The 20502-nt window shown below is 41.4% G+C and overlaps 2 protein-coding genes across 4 annotated transcripts; one reads left to right on the top strand and one right to left on the bottom strand.

The window, feature by feature from the left end:
- Window positions 1-480: 480 nt before the first annotated feature.
- On the top strand, window positions 481-6821 carry LOC110042933 (uncharacterized). Its single transcript, XM_020748323.2, has 5 exons — window positions 481-2913; window positions 3014-3229; window positions 3839-4109; window positions 4424-4620; window positions 4941-6821. Exons 1-5 carry the CDS (start codon window positions 1952-1954, stop codon window positions 5698-5700), a joined length of 2406 nt encoding a protein of 801 aa, XP_020603982.2. The 5' UTR covers window positions 481-1951; the 3' UTR covers window positions 5701-6821.
- A 711-nt stretch (window positions 6822-7532) lies between these two features.
- On the bottom strand, window positions 7533-16430 carry LOC110043005 (uncharacterized). Of its 3 annotated transcripts, none has more exons than XM_089273990.1 (6): window positions 16275-16430; window positions 13535-14488; window positions 12332-12833; window positions 11758-11951; window positions 10034-10378; window positions 7533-9298 (listed from the first exon to the last, which is right to left on the bottom strand). In XM_089273990.1, exons 2-6 carry the CDS (start codon window positions 14455-14457, stop codon window positions 8845-8847), a joined length of 2418 nt encoding a protein of 805 aa, XP_089130116.1. In that variant the 5' UTR covers window positions 14458-14488; window positions 16275-16430; the 3' UTR covers window positions 7533-8844. The 3 variants fall into 3 exon arrangements, with proteins under 3 accessions (XP_089130116.1, XP_089130115.1, XP_089130114.1); XM_089273989.1 differs by having other exon boundaries at window positions 16279-16430; XM_089273988.1 differs by lacking the exon at window positions 16275-16430 and adding an exon at window positions 15832-16208.
- Window positions 16431-20502: the final 4072 nt, after the last annotated feature.

Below are 20502 nucleotides of genomic sequence, written 5' to 3'. Positions count from 1 at the left end.
GATTTAAACGACATACTGTTAAACGAACCTCCTAGTTGGGGTACTTTAAGGATCATTTTTCTATGTATTCCTTTTCAGAAGATCCTTATACATTCGAGGATTTGCTTCTTTTGGGTGGCTACTAAGACGCCACAAACTCGCCGTGTATATAGCGCTAATACACGTCGCATTGTTCCGGCAGGGTGCACAAAAGTCTTTCTCGTTCTGCTCAGTTCGGATTCTGCCTGAAGATTGGTTCAAAGATCGGTGGATGGTGAACCAAATTGTTTCGGTTTAATTAAAGCTTAAGGAAAAGCTAATTACTACGGAAGGGAAAACGTTATGCACCGAGACCTATGGAACTTTTCCGGCTCTGAAGAAGACTTCTAAATAAGTAGCCCTGTTCATGAAAGTTGAACCAGTTTTCGTTTCATCCTTTCTTCCCTGGGGAACTTCACGCAGGTGGCGACAGGTTGACAATTTCAGGTTTTAATCAAAGGGTCCTTATTATTAAAACGGTTGTCATTCAACTTAATCAACAGGATTTCACGTTAGTACGTGAAGTTTTAACTGTAGTTAACAATTTATTACAACCAACGTAACCAGCTCCGAGAACAGGGTTCAAAGCAGTGGAGGTCAAAATATTTCGAGGTATAACGTATTTACATTTTGTGTTTTGAAATTTATATTAAGTTTATAAAGTTTATATTTGACTGTGAGAACGAATCCAGAGGTACCATGAAATATTTCGGCTGCGAATTGAAAACGTTATGGCGAAATATGTGATTAGCATATGTTCACGTCATATAGAGGTCATTTCTAACAACACATCATGTATTTGAAACTGAAAGAGATTTAGGAATATCATTGGGGCTCAGTGATTCCTCAATGTTGTAATTTTATCAATGATTCGAGGGAACTGTGGTTTCAGTGAAGCTCTTCAATCTAAGTTAGAAACCTGTAAATGGCGCGAACAGTAAAACACTGTTGATGATTTTTGTATCAATCAACCGTTAACCAAGTGGTGCACAGATAAGTTTAAAATAAGTGGAAATGATTGCCACTGAATTGCGTTCCATATCCAAGTAAATCTTCCATTTAGAGCTTTAAAACTTCGAATTGGTGTTGGCTTTAGCTTCTCTTAGTAAAGATCAGCTTTAATTGTTATTACTGTTTAATGCTGAAACATATTCAGACGTTGAAGTAACATAATTTCACCACACATTATTCACGATTCCTAGTCGGCACAGTTTCAGGCCCTTTTTAAACACCCCTCTAAGCTCTGACATCTTGCACTGCAGTTCTCCCTGGGCTAACTGCTTGTAAGTCATATGCCATAAGACCCCTTCATCTCAAAAAATAGCACTCCAAACACGTCCGCTTAAAAAATATAGCCCACGAAAGCTTAAGCCTGGTTTTCACTCGCGACGCAAGCACAAGCGCAAACGCAATAATTCTTATTTCACCGTGAAAACGGCCTTGACGCGGGCATAAGCACAAGCGCGAACACAAGCACAGGGATCAAAATTTTTCTTTTTCCTTGTGCTTGCGCTTATGCTTGCGTTTGCGCTACAACAAGCGTAAACGAAAAACCGCTCAGACATAACACAAGCACAAGGATATTTACCACACGTGGTTATGTTTGGCCAATGAAAACGATTGGGTTTTGGCTGAATCCAGATTACCTCGCGCCTAAACAGTTTGGAAGGTTCGAATGATTTTGCTTGTGCTTGTGTTTGCGTCGAATTTCGTTTCCACTTTGGTCATCCCTATTGCTTCCCTTTGTACTTGCGCTTGTGCTTGCGTCGCTAGTGAAAACCAGGGTTTAGACGCAAAAATCCAGTGATAAGCCCTACTGAAGGCAGGTCAAGCGTGACGTAGTGTCAGTTATGCAACGTGGCTTCAATAGATTTAATGCAATATTTCTCTTCTTTAACAGTGTTTGCCCGTTCGAATATAATTCCACTTCAAAATGAGTAACACCGGTGTAGCATTTTCTGGAGGAGGGATTCGGTCAGCGGCACTCTGCTCTGGCATCCTGCGCAGGCTTCTACAGAAAGGAATCACCCCAGACTATCTCAGCTGTGTTTCCGGGGGCGGTTACATAGGCTCGGCTTACATGGATTGGAAGTATCGCAACGAGCAAAGAGACGATCCAAAGTGGCATAAAGAATTCTTCGAGCACTGTAGAAGGGCAGGGATCTGGTGTAACTGGCAGAATCCTTTACAAGGGCTCTTCGACACACTCATAATTTTCAGCCTCAGCTTTTTTGTTGCTATCATTCTTCCCTGCTTTAACTGGTTTGGTTTCGCTTTTCCAACAGCTTATATCATCGATTACTTCTTTGGTAGTTTGTTGCGAGATCCGTTCACGTGCCCAGACGTAAAAACGCACAATTTCACCTCTTCTGATATCTCTGAGAATTCCGAGGTTTCTGAGCTTTTTAACATGACAGACACGATTGAATGTGTGCCCAAATTAGGCCCAGAAATGTACTTTACGTTCATGACATTTGCCTATCTCTTTATCTTGTTCCTTCTCTTTTTTGTCATCAAAAAAGTGGCTGCACCTTCTGTGAAACCCTTGGCTAATTTTCTGTTTAACCTTACAGGTTTCGTGTTTGCAATGGTTTTTCTTCCCTGGCTTATAGAGGAGTACATTGTTGTGACTCCGCTTTGGCTCAACGCACTGATACTCATTCTCAGTATTTTCTTATGGCTCGGTGTACCTCCTTTACGCGACAAAGCGTCGTTAGCTATGATTGTCTATCTGTACGCTTATGCTGTTAAGTGGAGAGTATATAAAACAGCAGTTCTCTTTGTGGAATACAGTGACAATAGATTTGATGTGTTGATGTGGATCTCTGGCATTTTGATCTGGATCAACCCCTTCCTTGGAGTGTTTCAAAGAAATGCCCTCCACGCCTACAACAGGTATTTCAGTGTCATTCAAGTTTAAATAGAAAATTTTCAGATTCAGTTAGGAAAAACGCGGTTACCATGCTGGCCAATCTTACCAGTCATTTTCCTTTAGATGGCGTCTTCAGAAAGCGTTCTACTCTCCTGAGAGTACTGGGGCGACAGGCTGCTCAGGAATCACGTGCCAAGACGTATTTCCCTCGTGCACTTGTTGGGAACCATCTTCAGAGAGTTTGAATCGACCTTTGACCTTAGATGACCTGGTTGGTCTGTCACCAGAATACATCTGCAACGTGACAGTGCATGAATGGCGAATGAAACCTTCACATAGGTACCTAGCCAAGTATACTTATTAGTAAGTTAATACAAAGCTAAAAACGAGAAGTAAAGATCGCATTAGCTCTATGGCCTTATGCACGTTGATATCAGATCAAGACCAGCCGGCAAATTTTACCAGCAACCTCTCTTGGAGAATGCAAATTGTAAATTCTACCCTAAAAAAAATTCTCAAAGCAACAAAAATGAAAAAAAAAAAAAAAATAAAATAAATGAAAACAAATAATAATAATAATAATAATAATAATAACAACAATAATAATAACGATGGCAATGACAATAATAACAATAACAAAAACAATAATAACAACGACGGTGACAACGACAACGACAACGATAACGATAACGATAACGGTAACGGTAACGATGAACGATAATGGTAATGATAATGATAATGATAATAAATAAATATATAATAAAAAACCGACGTGAAAGCAACACGATAGCTCCAGAGGTCAATTTAGCTCGTTTCCAGGGTACTCCCGCTTCTTTTAACCCCTAAAACAGTACAACGAGCAGCCCCGTTCTTTGTCAGGAACGCACAGTCTTTGATGAATCGACTCTATATACTCATAAAACTTAACTCTCTGCTCATTTCTGTCAGAGAACCACCCTTTGAGCTCCTTACAATGGCACCCTCTGGAATCGAAAGAATTGACAACGATTCAGGAAAACTCCAGTTTGAAAACAGACTTCATCCAGCAGACATCAAGTTGTCGGAAGCCATGGCCACTTCAGCTGCGGCGATATCGTATCACATGGGGCAATACGAAAGTAAACTTGCATCTCTACAGAGTATACAGATCATGCTTGGACTAGGATTTGGCAAATCGCAAATAGCCGAGCCCAAAGAATGGACAGGATGCCTTTCAACGGTATTTATTGTCGTGTCATGTCTTGTCACGTCACGTCACGTATATCCATGTCATGTCATGTCATGTCAATAAGAATGTTCTCAAGTATGCAATACTGTAAATAAATAAATAAATAAATAAATAAATAAAAGTATATATATGCGAAATTCTTACGCATGTGTACAAACAAAAACAAACCAGCAAACCGACAAAAAGAAACCCTTCACATTAGTGCAAAGGAACATCATCAAAGAATAAAAAATTGAGAATAATAAAGTTTCAAGTGTCAGTTAGCCAAAGCAAACGATTAATTCCTTTGCTTTCTTATTTTTTAGTGTGTTGCTATTCTTATTCAACTTATTTTGGTGTTTCCGATCCTTGGGTTTCCCATGATTCCATTCCTGCACGCCGGAAGTGACGTCTGGAACAAAAGAACTGTGATCTTTTTTCTTGTGTTTCTCTGCTTGTTGACGCTGATCGCCGTGATGCCCACGGGCGCAGAAAATCCCGGATGTTGGCAAAAGTTTGTAAGGTACACCATTTACAATGATGTCAAAATTTGTAGCTAGGAACACGTCGGCATTTGAAAATGTGAAAAGGGACCGCACGCGAAAATGCTGCTGGTATACATAGGATCTGTGGGGGAAGGGGTGCGTTTACTCTTATATCTGGGTCTTCTTTTAGAGACCAGAACATTTGTAAAGCAGTCAATATATATTCGCAGCTCGATTCAATACTCTTCTTCAGTCGTGATGACTGTTTCGTATCTATATCGTCCATTCTGAACACTACAGAACCTTTTAAACGCGATATTGAAACTAACAGTTTGGATGATTCAATTTCTTTATGTAGGTGGTGCATCGTAAATATATATCAGGTCAGGTTCATCCGGGAACTGTTGGAAGTAATTAACGTTGGCCCCACTCCTCCTCCGATTCTTTACCTGTCTGACGGCGGCCACGTTGAAAACCTGGGCATTTTACCATTGCTGAAAAAAAGCTTGCAGAAGATTGTAGTTGTGGATGGTGGAGACTTAGAGGATTTAGGGATCGCAGGAGATCTGATCACCGCACTGAAAAAAGCTAGGGAAAAACTGCACTGTTCATTCACTGGAATGAACGGAAGAGACGTATATGAAGATCTAAGGACAAAGGTAATCGATAGGCCAGCGAGAAAGCAGCCGAGAAGTTATCGATTTAAGGTCGAGTACTACGACTACACGGACGAAGGTGAGGAAAAGAAGGTTGGGGAAGGAGAAGTGCTTTATATTCTTCCACGCCACCCTAAATATGGCCTTTCGGGAGAGAGAAAGAGCTGGGGCGAGATAACCGGTGACATCAAGATTGATATCGAGGCTGACTTGTGGGGGAGCGGACCTGAAGTGGAAACAGAAGAAGTGGAGCGTTTGACATGTTGCTGTTGCGAGTGTTGTCATTGTTCCCCGCTTCAGTTTTTATCAGGATCCCTTTGCGGCGCGTTCCCTTATCATTCTACTGCCAATCAGTTCTTTACACCCGCCATGTTCACTGCCTACCATCGGGAAGGTTACCGCGCCTGCATGGAGGCCCGCACTGTGGATTTTCTTTTGGGATCTGAGGAGAGTTCCGAATAAGTTTCCATTATCATTTTCGAGAAACGAACATTTGATGAAAAAATGATTCAAATTTACGGTTGAGATAACAATGACGGATTTAATGCTGCAGGAAAGCCGTATTTACTACTTTTACTGCTTTTTATTGGGGAAATATCCTTGAGGAAAGAAGCTGCCTTTTAACTTGTTACTGAGTCAGTTTCTTGTTTTATTGTTGAACAGGTTATAGTGCACAAAACAGTGGGATTTAAAAAAAGCGTAAAGCAACTAAATGAAAGCTTAGGTAGGGCTCTAAAGACGTTTAATTTTAATGATCCATGGGAAAAGTCGTTTATGTATTACAACTGGCAAAGCTGAGAGGTTTATGTTTCTGAAACGATCAGAGTGAAGATAGCATCGCATGCGTGTAATAATAAAAAAATTAAGATATGTCGAACAGTGCTTGACGTTTCGATGCTGTAGAATACATGAACTTCTAGTTTGTCGATCTCTGAGTCCCACGCATTTAAATAAGTATTAAATCCCGAGCTGAAACGCGCTGTCTTTCTCCTAAGTGGCCAAGTGGTGCTATATTCCACTGGAATTTTCGTTTTCTGGCTGTTGCAGCGTTTTCAGGCTAATTTAGATTTGCTCCAAGCTGTTTGGCTTTTCTGATAGGGTTGTTACTTTTGATTTGAGGAAGAGTTCGAAATTTCTTCCTCTGAGCTATAACAAAATAACAAACGCATTTGATTAGAATTATTTTGTTAATGTCATCCAAAATGGCGGCGATGATATCACATCACAATCAAGAATAATATAACAGAAATAGGCCACGTTCGACATGTCAATATTCTAACATGGCTCCGAGGCTTTCAGGACAAACTTCTATATTTGTTGTTGTTTTCTTTGTATCCAAGTCTCTTTTGGGAATTGAGAGGCAAAAGAAACTTAAAAATTTACAATTTTGACCCGAAAGCCACGGAACCATGTTAGAATACTGATATATCGAACGTGGACCATTGCTCAACGATGAAGATGTAATGTTTTTTTTTGTTTTCGCGTGATGAAAACAACATTTAGCTCTTTCGCTGCACTCATTTGTCAAATATTGATCTTAGCACTGGAAAATAAAATGTTTGTTTTTGCGCCGCATTGTAAAATCCTCCACATCTTTGACATTACAAGCAAAGCTGGTTAATTTAAGGAACACACAATAACATTGCTACTCTTGCAGGACGCGCGCCGGGGACAACGCCTAGTCAAAAATGAATTTATATTTTACCAGAGAAATTCGAATTTGTCTAGATCTGTTCAGTTAAAAACGTGCTCAGGCTAAATATGCAATGACAGCGTTCAATTCCAAATGAAAGTACGAAAAATTAGCCGGCGTCGTTCGCGTTCCTCACATGAGGCTACGCAGAACTTGGTCATATCATGTTCTTGTTTTGCAGAGGGCGGCAAATAAATGTGCAAAGATTTATAAAGCACGTGCACAGCTATTTTTTTGCTCATTAAACGTTTTGTTTGATGAGGTTCTCATTGCCGTAGTCGTCGTTGTTTGCTTAAGCTACCTACTGTCTACAATTCGACGTTAGCTGTTTCACCCGCTGGCCGGGGCAGTGGCTGATGGACGGACTGGGCAGATCAACAGGCCCTTTGCACGATCCGGTCACATGGTACAAAATCACACATGCTGGGACGCAAGTTGCACAGTGGGACTTCCAAAACAAAGCGACTCGTACCAGTCCACCTTGACCTGCCTTTATTTTGGAAGTCCCACTGTACAACTTGCGTCCCAGCATGTGTGATTTTGTACCATGTGACCGGATCGTGCAAAGGGCCTATTGATGATAATAATCAGACAATGGAGCCTCCATAATAAATTTTATTTTCAATTCATATTGATTGCATCATAGCCTCTGTGTACATAAACGTTTAATTTTTTATAACAGTTTTTAAAAAAACGTCGTACCATACACATTGCAGATATCTGGCTCTTGGAAGCAATCTGTCATATCCAAAACCAGTCACAAAATAATGCGGTGTACATTTAACGTGGTATATAAATTATCTAATAACATACGCAAGACGTCGGTGTGGGCTTATACGTCCCGTCCACACTACGCCGGGGAAATTTGAAAACGGAGGTTTCACTCTGAAAACGCATCAAAATGTTTTCCGTTCACACTACGCCGGAGGAATTTATAAACGCAAAAATCACCTGTCATTTTGAATTTGTGTTTGAGAAAAACTCGGTCAGGGAAATCACGTGATTATCGTGACGTCATCGTTTACGAAAAGCTCCGTTTTCAAAATGTTTTCCGTCCACTCGAAAACAAGAAGCCAGCGTTTTCAAATTCCTCCGGTTTGAAGAACGTTTACGAAAAGCCGTAGAAATAAAGCTGCGTTTTCAAATATCTCCGTTGTTGTGTGGATGCTCCCTTAGAGCCCGGGTTTAGGTATCTAACACTGTAGGCTTTCGCTTACACCCGTTTTGAGAATGATTGACTCTCAACGGCGTAAAAGCATTCGCGATCATACCGAAATGTAAAACTAGTACTCGCATTTCCCTGTTGCTTGATCAAAGTCCACGATGCTTAAACGCGAAGAGAGGAAAAAAAAATTATCGAATTCATGCTTTATTATTCTATTAAAACCGTGAAATGGGATAAACTTCAAACTACGATACCCATAATACCTTTCGGCATTGTTGCATACATTTTACACTTTTGTAGGAAACCTTTCTCGAAACACATTTTGAGATAAGTTAAACAGATGCTGTTCTTAATATTTTCACACAAAATTGACAAATTAAGCGACTTATAACGGGCTTTCAGGCAGCTTGTAGGCTACTTCCGAGTTACCTATCTCCCTGTTTCAAAACGAGTTTTCGTGCAAAACCTTTCATATATCGACATATAAAAATGAGTTTGATTTGCCAGAAAGTAAACCTGTAGGCCAAACGCATTTTCATATGAAGACCTATGAATGATTTCTCGCGTAGACTCGTTTTGAGACAGAGGCCAAAGACAACTCGGAAATGGCCTATTGAGCTGAACACCTTGAATTTAAGTGTTTTATATTTGACCTTACCAAGTTTGACCGGAATCAAACTACTCGCAAAACCGAAATTGGCGTCCAGTTAAATTGTTGATTAGGCAGTACGTAGTAAGAATAAGCGGCTTATTCATCAACTGTCGTGAACGTAGTAGCCGCAGTCACCGGTCTTTCTCCTTCAGCGAGAAATTCAGCGGCGTTTGCCTCCATACATGCGCGATAGCCTTCTCTATGGTAGGCCGTGAACATGGCCGGTGTGAAAAACTGATTTCCAGTTGAATGCTGTGGAAACGCCCCGCACATCGATTCTGACAAGCCACGACAGTTGGAACCATGACAACATTCGCAACAACAAAACGTCAAGCGATCAGCCTCCTCTGCCGTCATCTGTGGCCCAGGTCCCCAGAGGCCAGCCTCGAGATCACCATCAATGTCACGCAGCACCTCACCCCAGGGCTCGTATGTTTTCTTCTGCGCGCTCTTGCCGGGGTGTCTGGGGGCAATGAATAGTATTTCACCCTCACCAACCATAGTTCTGCTACCGTCATCGGGATCCTTGTCAAAGTACTGCACTTTGAACCTGAGAGTGAGAGAGTATCCATTACTTCTTTTTGACAACAGGGTCGAGCACAAGTTTTTTCATTCCCGCATCCCGCCACTATTTATGGCTCAATCCCTCAATCCCACAAGCCAGTCCTAGTCAGAATATCTATCTCGATCCCGCTTGGTTATAGTCATAGTTCTCCGCGTTACGTCTGTGACGTGCGATTTTCCCTTTCTTTATCCAGCATCCTGCCGTCAATTTTAAAACTATCCCGCATCCCGTCTGTCAAAATGAGTAAATCCCGTTCCCGCCGAAATATTATTATCCCACATTCCGCCACCAAAAGTCATGTCATCCCGAATCCCACCATCATTTTTACTCTCATCCCGCATCCCGCCCTGAACGGCATGGTAGCTAGGTTGCGAAAGTGAGCAGCCTTTCTTTGTCTGACTGTTGCTCCCCCGCTGGGGTGTTTGGTCAGGGAAAGGTCCACTGGTGGTTGGTAATGAAGATATCGTACAACTCTGTACATTTAGGACACTCCTACTGGTCCCCATTTGACCGTGCTCGACCTGGATAAAGGCAGAGAAGATAGCATTGCATGGTCTGGTTTCAGGTTTTCGTCAGTGGAGTACCTGAGTGGCAAGCTTACTCCAGTTTCCCTAGGGTTTCCTACCCCCCCCCCCCCCATCCTTCTTCTCCACAGCCCATTAGCCACTATTTCGGGCTATCGTACGAATCTTCGGAGTTCCCTGAAAACAGATTACTAACCTGTAACTGGATGGCTGTGAACCAGGAGGTTTCTCCACAAAGTTGTCCCGTATGTCCTCAGCAATATCCCTTCCATTCATGGCTGAAAACGAACAACCTAACTTTTTCCGGGCCATGTCTAGACCCGCCAGTAACGTTTCTCCATAGTCTTCGTCGGAAATTGTCCGACCACCGTTAACAGCGACAATCTTTTTCAGCCTCAACTTAAGCAGGGGCAGAATACCAAGGTTTTCAATATGGCCGCCGTCACTTAGACGCAGCACCGGCGGGGGATTGGGACCTTGATTTATCATGCCGATGGTCTTACGAACAAAACTGACGTAAGCAACGTTAATCGTGAACCACCTGTAGTGAAATGAAGGCCAGTGAAATTCTGTGCTCGTATGAGCTACAATGACTTTTCAGAAAAAGCGAAAGATTTGCCATTTACCGATTCGTGCCAGGAGCCCATCACTAAGAGCGTGCAACTACCCCATATTCCTGTCACGGCGTTATCACAGACCGATCAATTTTAGTTTGAATTTACTTGACCACGAACTTAGGCCCCCGCAGGAACCTCAGTGACCAATCACAAGCACGGACTTAATTTTTAACTGACGTCATCATTTCACCGGAAGATTTTTTCCTTACCGTTTTGCGCTCATGTAGATTGCAACTGACCTATTTCGCGGGAAAGAAGCTTAAAAAATAGACCAGTTTGTAAAAATGCCTTGACATTAGCTTAGTATGGGAGTTACACGCTCCTAGTGATGGGCTCCTGTTCGCGTCTTATAATGCGTCACACCAAGAAAAAGTTGTCGAGAGCACAAGCTTGAAAGGTCGTCTGATATCTATTAGGGAATTAGATGTTACCAAGGATTACCTAACTAGTTTACGTTACGAGGGCATTAGACTATGTCCGGGGGGGGGGGGGGACTCCCTTATGAAAAGGTCGGGATGCTCCTCGTCTCGCTTAGGGGCATAAATCAGGGATTCTGGTCTCGCTTAAGCTCGATTTCTGCCATTTTAAAGAGTTTGGTTTACTAGTGCAAGCTCCTTTTCTGAACAGCGGAAGCCTATTCCGTTTTAAGCGGCATCCATTTCCAAATTTCTCGAAGCAAATCCAATTTTTACTTACCGTGAGTTAGACGCAATTATGGAAAACAGCGCCTTTTATACGAAGGAATAGCAGATTGGAACCGTCTTGGCAAATTAATACGTGACATGAGGTCACTTTTACTTTTTAAGCAAGCCCTGAAGACCGCAGTTTTTTAAACTCGTTTTTATCCTGTAATTTTATTGAACATTTTAATATTGTATTTTTTAACTTTCAATATTTTTAACTATTTCAAATTAAACATGTTGTTTTTTTTTTTTTTGCAGGGCCTCACTGAATAACACCTTTAGTGATGTGAGCTCCTTGGTTAAATAACATTATTATTATCATTATCATCATTATTATTATTGTATCTTTTAGGAGTCAAATAAAGCTCGAGCCACACCCAGATTGGTCTTCTTTACGGGGTTTAATTCAAATTTTCTGACGAGCATCCCTGACCCTTTTTATATGGGCATTCCCTTCCCAGGGATTATGTCTCAATTCTCGAAGCCAGGGACTAATCTACTGGGCAATGACATGTAACAATTTTTAACACAGAGCAACAACGTAACAATCCTGGACCAGCACTTGAATGATAAAGCCTCGATTACTATAATATAGTTCAGTAGATACGGGTTTGCATTACCTGGCAATTCTCTCAAGTCTTCCAGGATTTTTGCTGCCAGTCCCTACGAGGGCAGTCATCGTCAAAAACGTCAGTATGGCAAAGAAGCTTAATATGCCGATAGCCAAGAATGGTTCCTTTCCAGTTTCCCAATAGAGGGCGAGACATACAATTAACGGCAGGACACGACCCAACTCTATAAGAATCGGTAACGTCTGGAAACAAATAAAGGAAAAAAAAAGGAATAGGTTACAAAAAAGAAGATACAAAGGAACTAGGCAACTCGTTATCCAAAGATAGACTTTTTACAGTTAATTCATAATAAATTCATTATTCACACTGATCTTTAACGCAATCATTACAACTGTAAACTGAAATGTCGTTCGACACCACGAAAAAGATTCATCAAAACCAGCTTCAGGCTCATTTGGTGTCGTATAGTGTCCAAGGCTCTGCTTCCAGTCAGCAATTGTGTTTTTGGACCCCAGACGGATGTGGACTGTTTTGATTCTTACGACTGGTCTGAACGTCGCCACATTTCACAAGCAAGCATTTTTGGATGTTTGAATAAAATACTTTTTATGTTTATTCTCACCTGAACACAGCAATTTCTCTTCGCTTCGTGTCTCGCGTCTGCAAGAATCGCCGTCCCCATGGCAACTCCAAGCATGACCTTTAAATCTCTAAAGGACGCGTCATCACTTTGCCTCGCTCCCATGTGATGGTCGACAGCAGCAGCTGATGTCGCCATGGCATCTGACAGAAAAATATCCGTCGGCATCAACTTGCCATCAAACTCTGGTTCGCCAGGTGGCCGGTCAAGTCGCTCAATGCCGTTTGGCGACATTATCAACAGTTCATAATCAGGTTCTCTGAGGGAGGTGGTGCGGCGCCACTTGTTGATTGTAATGCCGCCTATGTAGATTGGCTTGACGTCATCAATGTCCTCCAAGGTCAGAGCCTGGGTAAGGTTCATTCCCATGAGCCTCCTGGGTCGACATGTTGGGCAGCGTAGGAAGAGGTCCCGCCACGAAATCCCGGCACAACCACACGACCCGCGGCTTGCTCGTGTGTAGAGTGCTCTTTGAATACGCCATCTGTGAATAAAATTAGGCCAAGTCTACTGGATAGAGCGAATGGTTTGTGCAAAAGCAAAAATGATTGTTTTCCATTTAGTCTATTTAACGAATTGGCGTCAGTCTTTCGTGCGTCTGTGCTGTTATTGATCATGAATTTCGTCATAACATTGTTGCAGGCTACTTTGACAATTTTATGATAAAATTCATTGTCAATAAGAGGACAAACGCATGAAAAACGTCGATTTTTTTTTTCAACGACAAATTGTCAAATTGACCCCCATGGATTATACATTCATGTGTCTGTCCGCTTTTGCAGATGTAAGATAAATCACTTCACGGGTTAAATTAAATTGAGTCAAATATAAAAAGAACTATTAAAAACAGTGAAAGAACATTTCAATAACGCAACAAACACAACAGGAGGTACAGATAGACAAAAATTGTAGAAGATTGAAACGGGTTTTGATATAGTTTTTTGAAAAAACTGTTAGGCTGAACAGTTTTCAAAGTTAATCTCGCTTGTTTGTAACCTTTAATTAAAACGCCCTGGAGACATATTTATCTGTAATGAAGTGATGGGTTTGCCATTTAGATTCACAGAAGTAATGTTTTCGCCAACCTTAGTTTCACAGCGAGTATTTGACTAACCGTAATAAACTAAACTCAACTGTGACGTGGTCCCTTTTAAAAGGGACACGAAAAAAAAAAAAAAAAATTACCTGTTATACACGTGACCTATACGCTGCTGTATCGTTCCTACAACAGGGGCACTCCACAGCAACAGGGTGGAAATCCACATCAGCTTGGTAAAGATATCTTCATCATATTCTAGGTCGAACACTTTGCCGTTATACACTCGCCAGTAAATAACAAAGGAGTAGGCATAGATCACCAGTACAAGGGTGGCATTTCTGCGCATGGTCGGGAACGCGAACCAAAGCAGGAAAGTGGGTAATATGATGAGGATCTTCATCCAATTTGGAATTAAATCCAAAAAATTTTGAATAAACCACGGAAGGAACACCAAGCCAAAGAAGACGAAACCGGACGTGGAAATGAAATTGAAAAAGCCTTTTCCTTTAGGAAGAAACCCTGCAAGAAAGCTGCAGATCAGGGCTATGGCCACGGGAATCGCGAACAGAGCAAATTGCTGGTTGATGACAGCAGATGTATAACGTTCCTCCTCGCAGTCCCTTAATTTTATGTTTGGACTGTTTTTCGCAAGTTTTCTGCAAGGCTTAGCACCACCTCTCAGGATTCTTCCAAACAGGAACTCGATCACAAAGGCTAGTGGACATGCGTAGGAAGACCATAGGAGTACAGGGATAATCAAGGCAACGAAGATAGTCATTGTGAACAAAATAATGGCGTCCAGGAGTCCTTGACACGGCTTCTGCCAGTTACAAAAGATTCCGCTTCTGCTGCGCATGTGCTCGAAGAACTGCTTATGCCATTCGGGATCATCTTTCTTTCCATGCCTGTATTTCCAGTCCACATATGACGTGCCCGTGTAACCGCCCCCAGACACGCAGCTCAGGTAATCTATATTGGCTTTCTTCTGCAGAAGCCTGCGCAGGACACCGGAGCATAAGGACGCTGACCGGATACCGCCACCGGAAAACGCCAGGCCAACCCTTGCCATAGTACGATCACAATGTTCCTTATTTGTGTTTCTACCGGAAGGAAAAATAATTGATAAGGTTGCTTACTTTTGTTCTAACCCTTGAAAGTTGAGGGATAGTACGATGGTACGACAGTTTTCTTTCATTTGCCTATGTCCATTCACCGGTCACCTCCTCTACTTTAAACAAATTTCGAAAAAAACAAAAATTAAAGTGAACAGGCAACTTTACGGACTAATTGTCATAGCCGACTGCGACAGCGGAACAGTGCAAACCGATAAAACAGTCCGTAGGAAAAAAAGCACCAGTCACTATGACAAATCTTTTTAAATGCTCCTTTGACTGTTGCAAAGGTGCTTCAGGAGTTAAACTTTTCTGTAATTTTGTAGTACAGGTTTTTAAGCTTTTTTCTTGAGGTGGGATGTTTGCGATTTCACGTTTTCTCTTTCCAAAAGGAAGTTGAACCACATTATTTTTCCGCAATCGCAAGCCGCCAGAGATTAGCTCTAATTTGTTTACCAATTTATTCGTTTGTGCTAATTTATTTATTTATTGAAATCCTCACCCGTTGACGGGCGTAAAATAATGCAACAGTGGAATAACGCAATAGCTCACCACAATCACACGCAAGTGATGTGGAACAGCGGCCTTAATTAAATACCGACCTATGTCATGTACCATACTTGGAATGTAACTTACAGATTTGAATAGGGTTTTGTGAGTGCGAAATTATACTTAAGGAGAGAAATGAAGGAAACAAAGTCAAGCGAAAAAGGTGAAAATGGGTGAAAAATGGCAAAACTCCAGAAACTAAACACAACATATGTAAATTGCATCACAAAGCGCCGTCACATTCTTTTACGTTAAATTCTCAGTATGTTAATAAAAAAAAAAAATGCAAAGAATTAGTTTCAATCGCCATTGGTTCTGTTTGTCTTTGTTTTCACTCTGTTTTGTCAAGGCCCACAATAAAAATCTTTTGTTCTATGGGAACACGGCGATAGCGATATCATAGAGTTGTTTCCCGCTTAACGTTCTGGAACGGAGAAAAGGGAGAGCCGTTAACGTTTGTTTACATGACTACTCGACCCTGTTTGTCATGTAATTGTGCCGCAAACTCACACACTTCGCTTTTTATTGCAGCTTCTGCTCGGGGTCAAAAAAGGACTATGGACTGTTAAGACTGATAAATAAATATGATCTTCCATATATTCACTTGTACTGATAAATAAAATTTACGTTTCTCAGAAAGCGTGAGATTATGTAAGAGACCGAGTCATTCGGCGTGATGTTATACAAAGATTGTGATAGAAAGCCTACGGCCGCATCGTGAACTGCTTGTCTCTAACGACCCTGTTAAAACTAAGCCTGATATCCTGTTAACTTTACCTTACCTTCAGTCCTCTTCCAAAGCAAGTCCAACGACGTTTAATCAGTTGACGTTCTCCGCGTGTTAGAGATTCGCGTCAGTGAGCAATACAAGACGCGTCAAAGGTCACAGTCGACTTCTCTTGACGCTTATTTATATTCAACATTCTTTTAAAAAGCGCATCGGATATGAAGCGACAACTACCGCCCCAAATGCCTCAGCATAAACAAATGATCACGACGCCCACATTTACGTAATGCTATGCCAGAGTATATCAATATATAAACCCATTTAGCGATGGAAAAAGTTCTTACAAACTGCTGCCGTATTCATTGCCAGTAGAGGTCGTATAATTGCATTCGAATCACAGCTGCCCTCTTATGCTATAAGAGTATCAAATTTTGCACGACCTTGTACGTGCGAGGAAAATATTGAGCTAAAGTGAAATAATATGAGAAAGTGACATACTTACGTAGCTTTTGACGTGTTTCTTAAGAGTTCTATAACTTCAAAGACTACGGGCCATTTTCGAAGTCATAGACGTCATAATTTAAAGTTACAGGTAAATAACACTATTTTGCCTTCCATGTACACACCCTTTGGGCAAGTCACGCAATTTTTCTTGCTGAACACTGGCATTAGGGGAATTCACGAAATTCAGGGAGCCTTGATGTAATTAATACCGTAATACCAAGTCACGTCACGGTTTTAGTGCCTTGAAAAGTTTTTCCTTAGGCGTCGCTTGTAATCCAGTTAATCTTCTTAATCCTCACCCCTCCTTGTTCCTTTGTGGTTTATTATCTCTTTGGTGTTTTGCTATCTTAGTAAACTATCATTTTCCGTTTTTCGGGTTTCTTTCAATTAAAGGTAATTTTGTACATGGTGAAAATATCGCAAAATATCGTGACTAAGCTCTTTTAAAACACGAAATGGCGAAATGGCGAAATGACGAAATGGCACTTACACGACAACGTGGGAAACGGTTGACCCACGCAATTATTGATAGTAACTGCCTTCAAGTCAGTGATGCTAGGGCTAAACTGAGCGCTATTTTCGCTAAACGTAGTGACGTTTAGTCTTTTATTCACGCCATAATACCAACCGGAAACCCTCAGTTCACTTTGGAAGGCAATGATAGATTATCTTATTTATTAGTAAGACAGCAAGTCGATGAAGTCCAGTTGTTGGGCAAAAAAATTACACAAGTCACGACTTTTATTGAGATCTGAGCCACTAACCAGGATTTTGCAAGGGTCATAAAATCCAATTTTATAATTGAGTTTAAACCGAGGTCAGGCATCAGAGTAAACAACATCCGGCTTTACAGTTGTACGCTTTAGTTACCTGGCCTATGAATACGAGCAAGACAGGAGGTGACCTTGCCTCTCTGCTAGCGCATACTCATTTAAATGCCAACTAGTTAGCACAAGAACAACTTGATTTACTTCCAGAAAAGTTGGGTGGGGATTTGCGGCCCTAGTTATGAGCAAAATCTGAGTTTTTTGCTACCCTATTTATGACCTGTCCAAAAATTCGATAGCCGACTTATGACCGTTGCGGCTGACACAGTTGCCCCATACATAAGTTATGAAGGGCTTTTGTTGACAGTTTTATCAATAAAGATGAAAAGGTAGTTTCTTCTAAGAAACTAGACTACGAGTAGTCCATCTTTCGCTTAGTCCGTCGTGCGTGACGCGAAAGAAAACCGCGAGAAAAAAATGGCCGCGCGAAATCCTGGAGGCGAGGAACACGCGAAAGGAGGGACTACCGCCTAAGCCCAAGAGTTTGAATTATGCGTTGCTCTCACAACGCAAAAATATGATTGGCTTATGTTAGGAGCGTTGACAACGTGTTGTCAACATTCGAGATACCTGTGACGTCTTGCAGGAAAGTTTTGGAACCGAAGCAAATCGAAGCGGCACCAGAGCAAATCGAAGCGTTGGAATCGCGCTTCGCAAGCCGTGATGTTCTTGCGAATCTGCCAACAGGCGCTTTGGAAAGATTTAAATTTATCCAGTGTTTTGTTTGGCAAAGCTTTCTGCCTCCACCCCGACTGCGAGCGTGATAGTGATTTCGCCGCTCAACAGCATCGTCTAAGTCAGCGAATATAAATTCACTGAGCTTGGCCTTTCTGCCGTCCATTTGAAAGATTGAACCGGACTCTCACTTAACACCGGACATTCACCTGAAATTTTCCGCTGCTATCGGCAAACATTTCACCGCAGTTGGATGATCTCCTATGTATAATGTATAATGTATAATGTAAATTCTCGGTTGAAAGTCTATTGAAATTTTCGCAATAACTTTTAGACGCAGCGAAAATCGTTACAAGAGGCCTCATTCGCCGTCTTCTTTTTAAAACTTCTTCGACAGTTTCGCTGAACGAACACTGAACGAAGATATACTTCTCACGGCATATGTTTTTGCCTGGCTACTTGAAGAGTAGAGTAGAGCAATTTTATTCAGATCTCCCGGGGCTCTTGATAACAGGCGATAATAAGAGGACGTCAAGATGAGAAATCCTACACCGAAAAATCACTCGGCCGTGAAAGGGCAAACTCTTGGGCTTAGGCGGTAGTCCCTCCTTTCGCGCGCTCCTAGCCCCCAGGATTTCGCGCGGCCATTTTTTGGTCGCGAATTTCTTTCGCGTCACGCACGACGGACTAAGCGAAAGAGGGACTACTCGTAGCCTACTAAGAAACATACCCAGTTCAAGACCGTAGAGTGCTAAAACCATACCCTATTTATAACTAAAATGGCCAAAATCGATACCCCATTTATGATCAAAACGGCTGAAAAACCCTACCCTTTGGGACCGCACATACCTACATAGCCCATATAAGGGAGTACCCCACCCGGGCCACAGAGCTGTTTTATGCACATATTTTAATATGAACAGAGGCTACCTTCATACAAGAAGTTTCAGGCGTATACACCTCTCTGTCTTCAAAAACCGATTAACTAAAAATGGCTTTGCGGGCCCGAGAAGCTTCCGGGGCTTTCGAGGAGCGGGCCACAGGTCACTGAACAGAAATCTATAAAATGGTCGATTGCAAAAGTGAAAAAAAAAAAAAAAAAGGCACTATACTGAGGTAAAACCATATTTTAGTTAAAAAAGAGAACGCAAATGACCTTAATTCTTCCAGTTAAAAAAAAAAAGAGAGAAAGAAACAGCAAGGTGGGCCACTCTAGTTTTGAGGGAGTAAACAAGCCCAATTCATTTTGAACTATTTATTTGGTTGCACGACGTTTCTTATATCTCTAATTATAATCATCGTTTGCTTAAGTTATTAGCCATCATATACGACACGTAATACAATAAACAAACGCTGATAAATAGCCTCAATGAAGAAGTGAGTGTTTAAAGGGGCGTCTGAAATTTGAATTCACATTTTTCTCCAAAAACCATATTTTCAAAACATGACGATTCAACCACTCGGGCCATTTGCAAAACCTATTTTGAAACGATTTAATTTGGTATAATTACTCCTTGACTTACATTTAAATTAAGACATCTGCACATTGGTAGCTATATTTCAACATAGCAACGCCCAGAACAACGGTTGTTTACAGTCAAAAAGTACTTTCAAAATGGATTCAGTTCAGTACATTTTAATTATACTTTCAAGCAGGAAAGCTTTAAAGATGTGTGCTTGTGAGAATTTTGCATCATTGTTTCCTCTACCATCTTATACGCCGCTTATACTTGGTTAACATTTCTATGACCGATGTGCATTAGGGAATTCAATGAAACATTTATGTAACTCCTTTCTATACACCCCCTTCCCTGCCTCTGCACCCCCGTTCACCGGGCTAATTTGGGATCTTGGAGACCGCAGTAAGACTTTAAAACCTTATTTCTCAAAAATACCAAATAGGCAGATCACCAATATTTCAAGCGTAATATCTCCATTGGGTTTTAACCGAATTTTGTCAAATTCTCAAGATTAGTAAAGGACACAATAATCTAGGTTATCAAATTTATGAAATGTTTTCCCTGTCAGTCAGTGAATATAGTTACTATTAGTACAAGCAATAGACTGCAAAGCTGATACTACGTGAAAAACGTGTCGAGACACCAACATGACAAGAACCGATAAAGTAGGATCGCAACAGTGTACAGCTGTTTCGCCCTTCTTGGGGCTCGTCAGCACTGTATAGCAAAGATATGCTTGCAGTTTCTGGTTACTATTGGTCAACTTTTTCCCATTTCAACTTTTTCCCATTTCCCTCGAAACACTGTTCTTATGGACAGGATGAACTTAATTCCATCAAAATAAAGTTCAAAAATCTTTTTTAGGATATAACACCCCATTAAGGGAAGACTGGGTACTTGCAGCGGTTTTACTGAAACTTTTCCATACGACACAAAATTTCGCATTTTCTTGGTTTGGAAAACCGCACACATAGAAAAGGTCCGCAGCATGTGCATAGACCTCGGTTAAGTAGGAATCTGTCTGAGAACCCCTATTGGTAGTCACGAAGAGGCGCTTCCTCGGGACAGCATGCCGTTCATATTTTGCTTGAAATCATGCGTGCCCAAACTACACATTTTGATCAAGCTTGGGTATAACTGCGCCAACACTAGCTTAGAACAACAAAACAGTAATCTAGAAAGTACTGACATGATACAAGACCCGATTCGTTTGCTCGACGTTCATCCATGTGCGTTTTTTAATCACGTGACATTGTTGTC

The sequence above is a fragment of the Orbicella faveolata genome, unplaced genomic scaffold (assembly GCF_042242905.1).
Source record: "Orbicella faveolata isolate gen_17 unplaced genomic scaffold, um_ofav_v1 contig_35, whole genome shotgun sequence".
Classification (NCBI taxonomy): domain Eukaryota; kingdom Metazoa; phylum Cnidaria; class Anthozoa; order Scleractinia; family Merulinidae; genus Orbicella; species Orbicella faveolata.
This window is presented reverse-complemented; position numbering and strand designations above follow the sequence as displayed.

Bases quoted from the DNA above. Each gene is read 5' to 3' on its own strand.
- LOC110042933 (XM_020748323.2), top strand. From the start codon at position 1,952: ATGAGTAACACCGGTGTAGCATTTTCTGGAGGAGGGATTCGGTCAGCG. The intron at 3,230-3,838 runs GTACCTAGCCAA...CATTTCTGTCAG, and splicing joins CGAATGAAACCTTCACATAG to AGAACCACCCTTTGAGCTCC. The intron at 4,110-4,423 runs GTATTTATTGTC...CTTATTTTTTAG, and splicing joins GGACAGGATGCCTTTCAACG to TGTGTTGCTATTCTTATTCA.
- LOC110043005 (XM_089273990.1), bottom strand. From the start codon at position 14,457: ATGGCAAGGGTTGGCCTGGCGTTTTCCGGTGGCGGTATCCGGTCAGCG. The intron at 12,834-13,534 runs GTAATTTTTTTT...TTTTATTCACAG, and splicing joins ATAGGTCACGTGTATAACAG to ATGGCGTATTCAAAGAGCAC. The intron at 10,379-11,757 runs GTAATGCAAACC...ATTTCACTACAG, and splicing joins AGACTTGAGAGAATTGCCAG to GTGGTTCACGATTAACGTTG.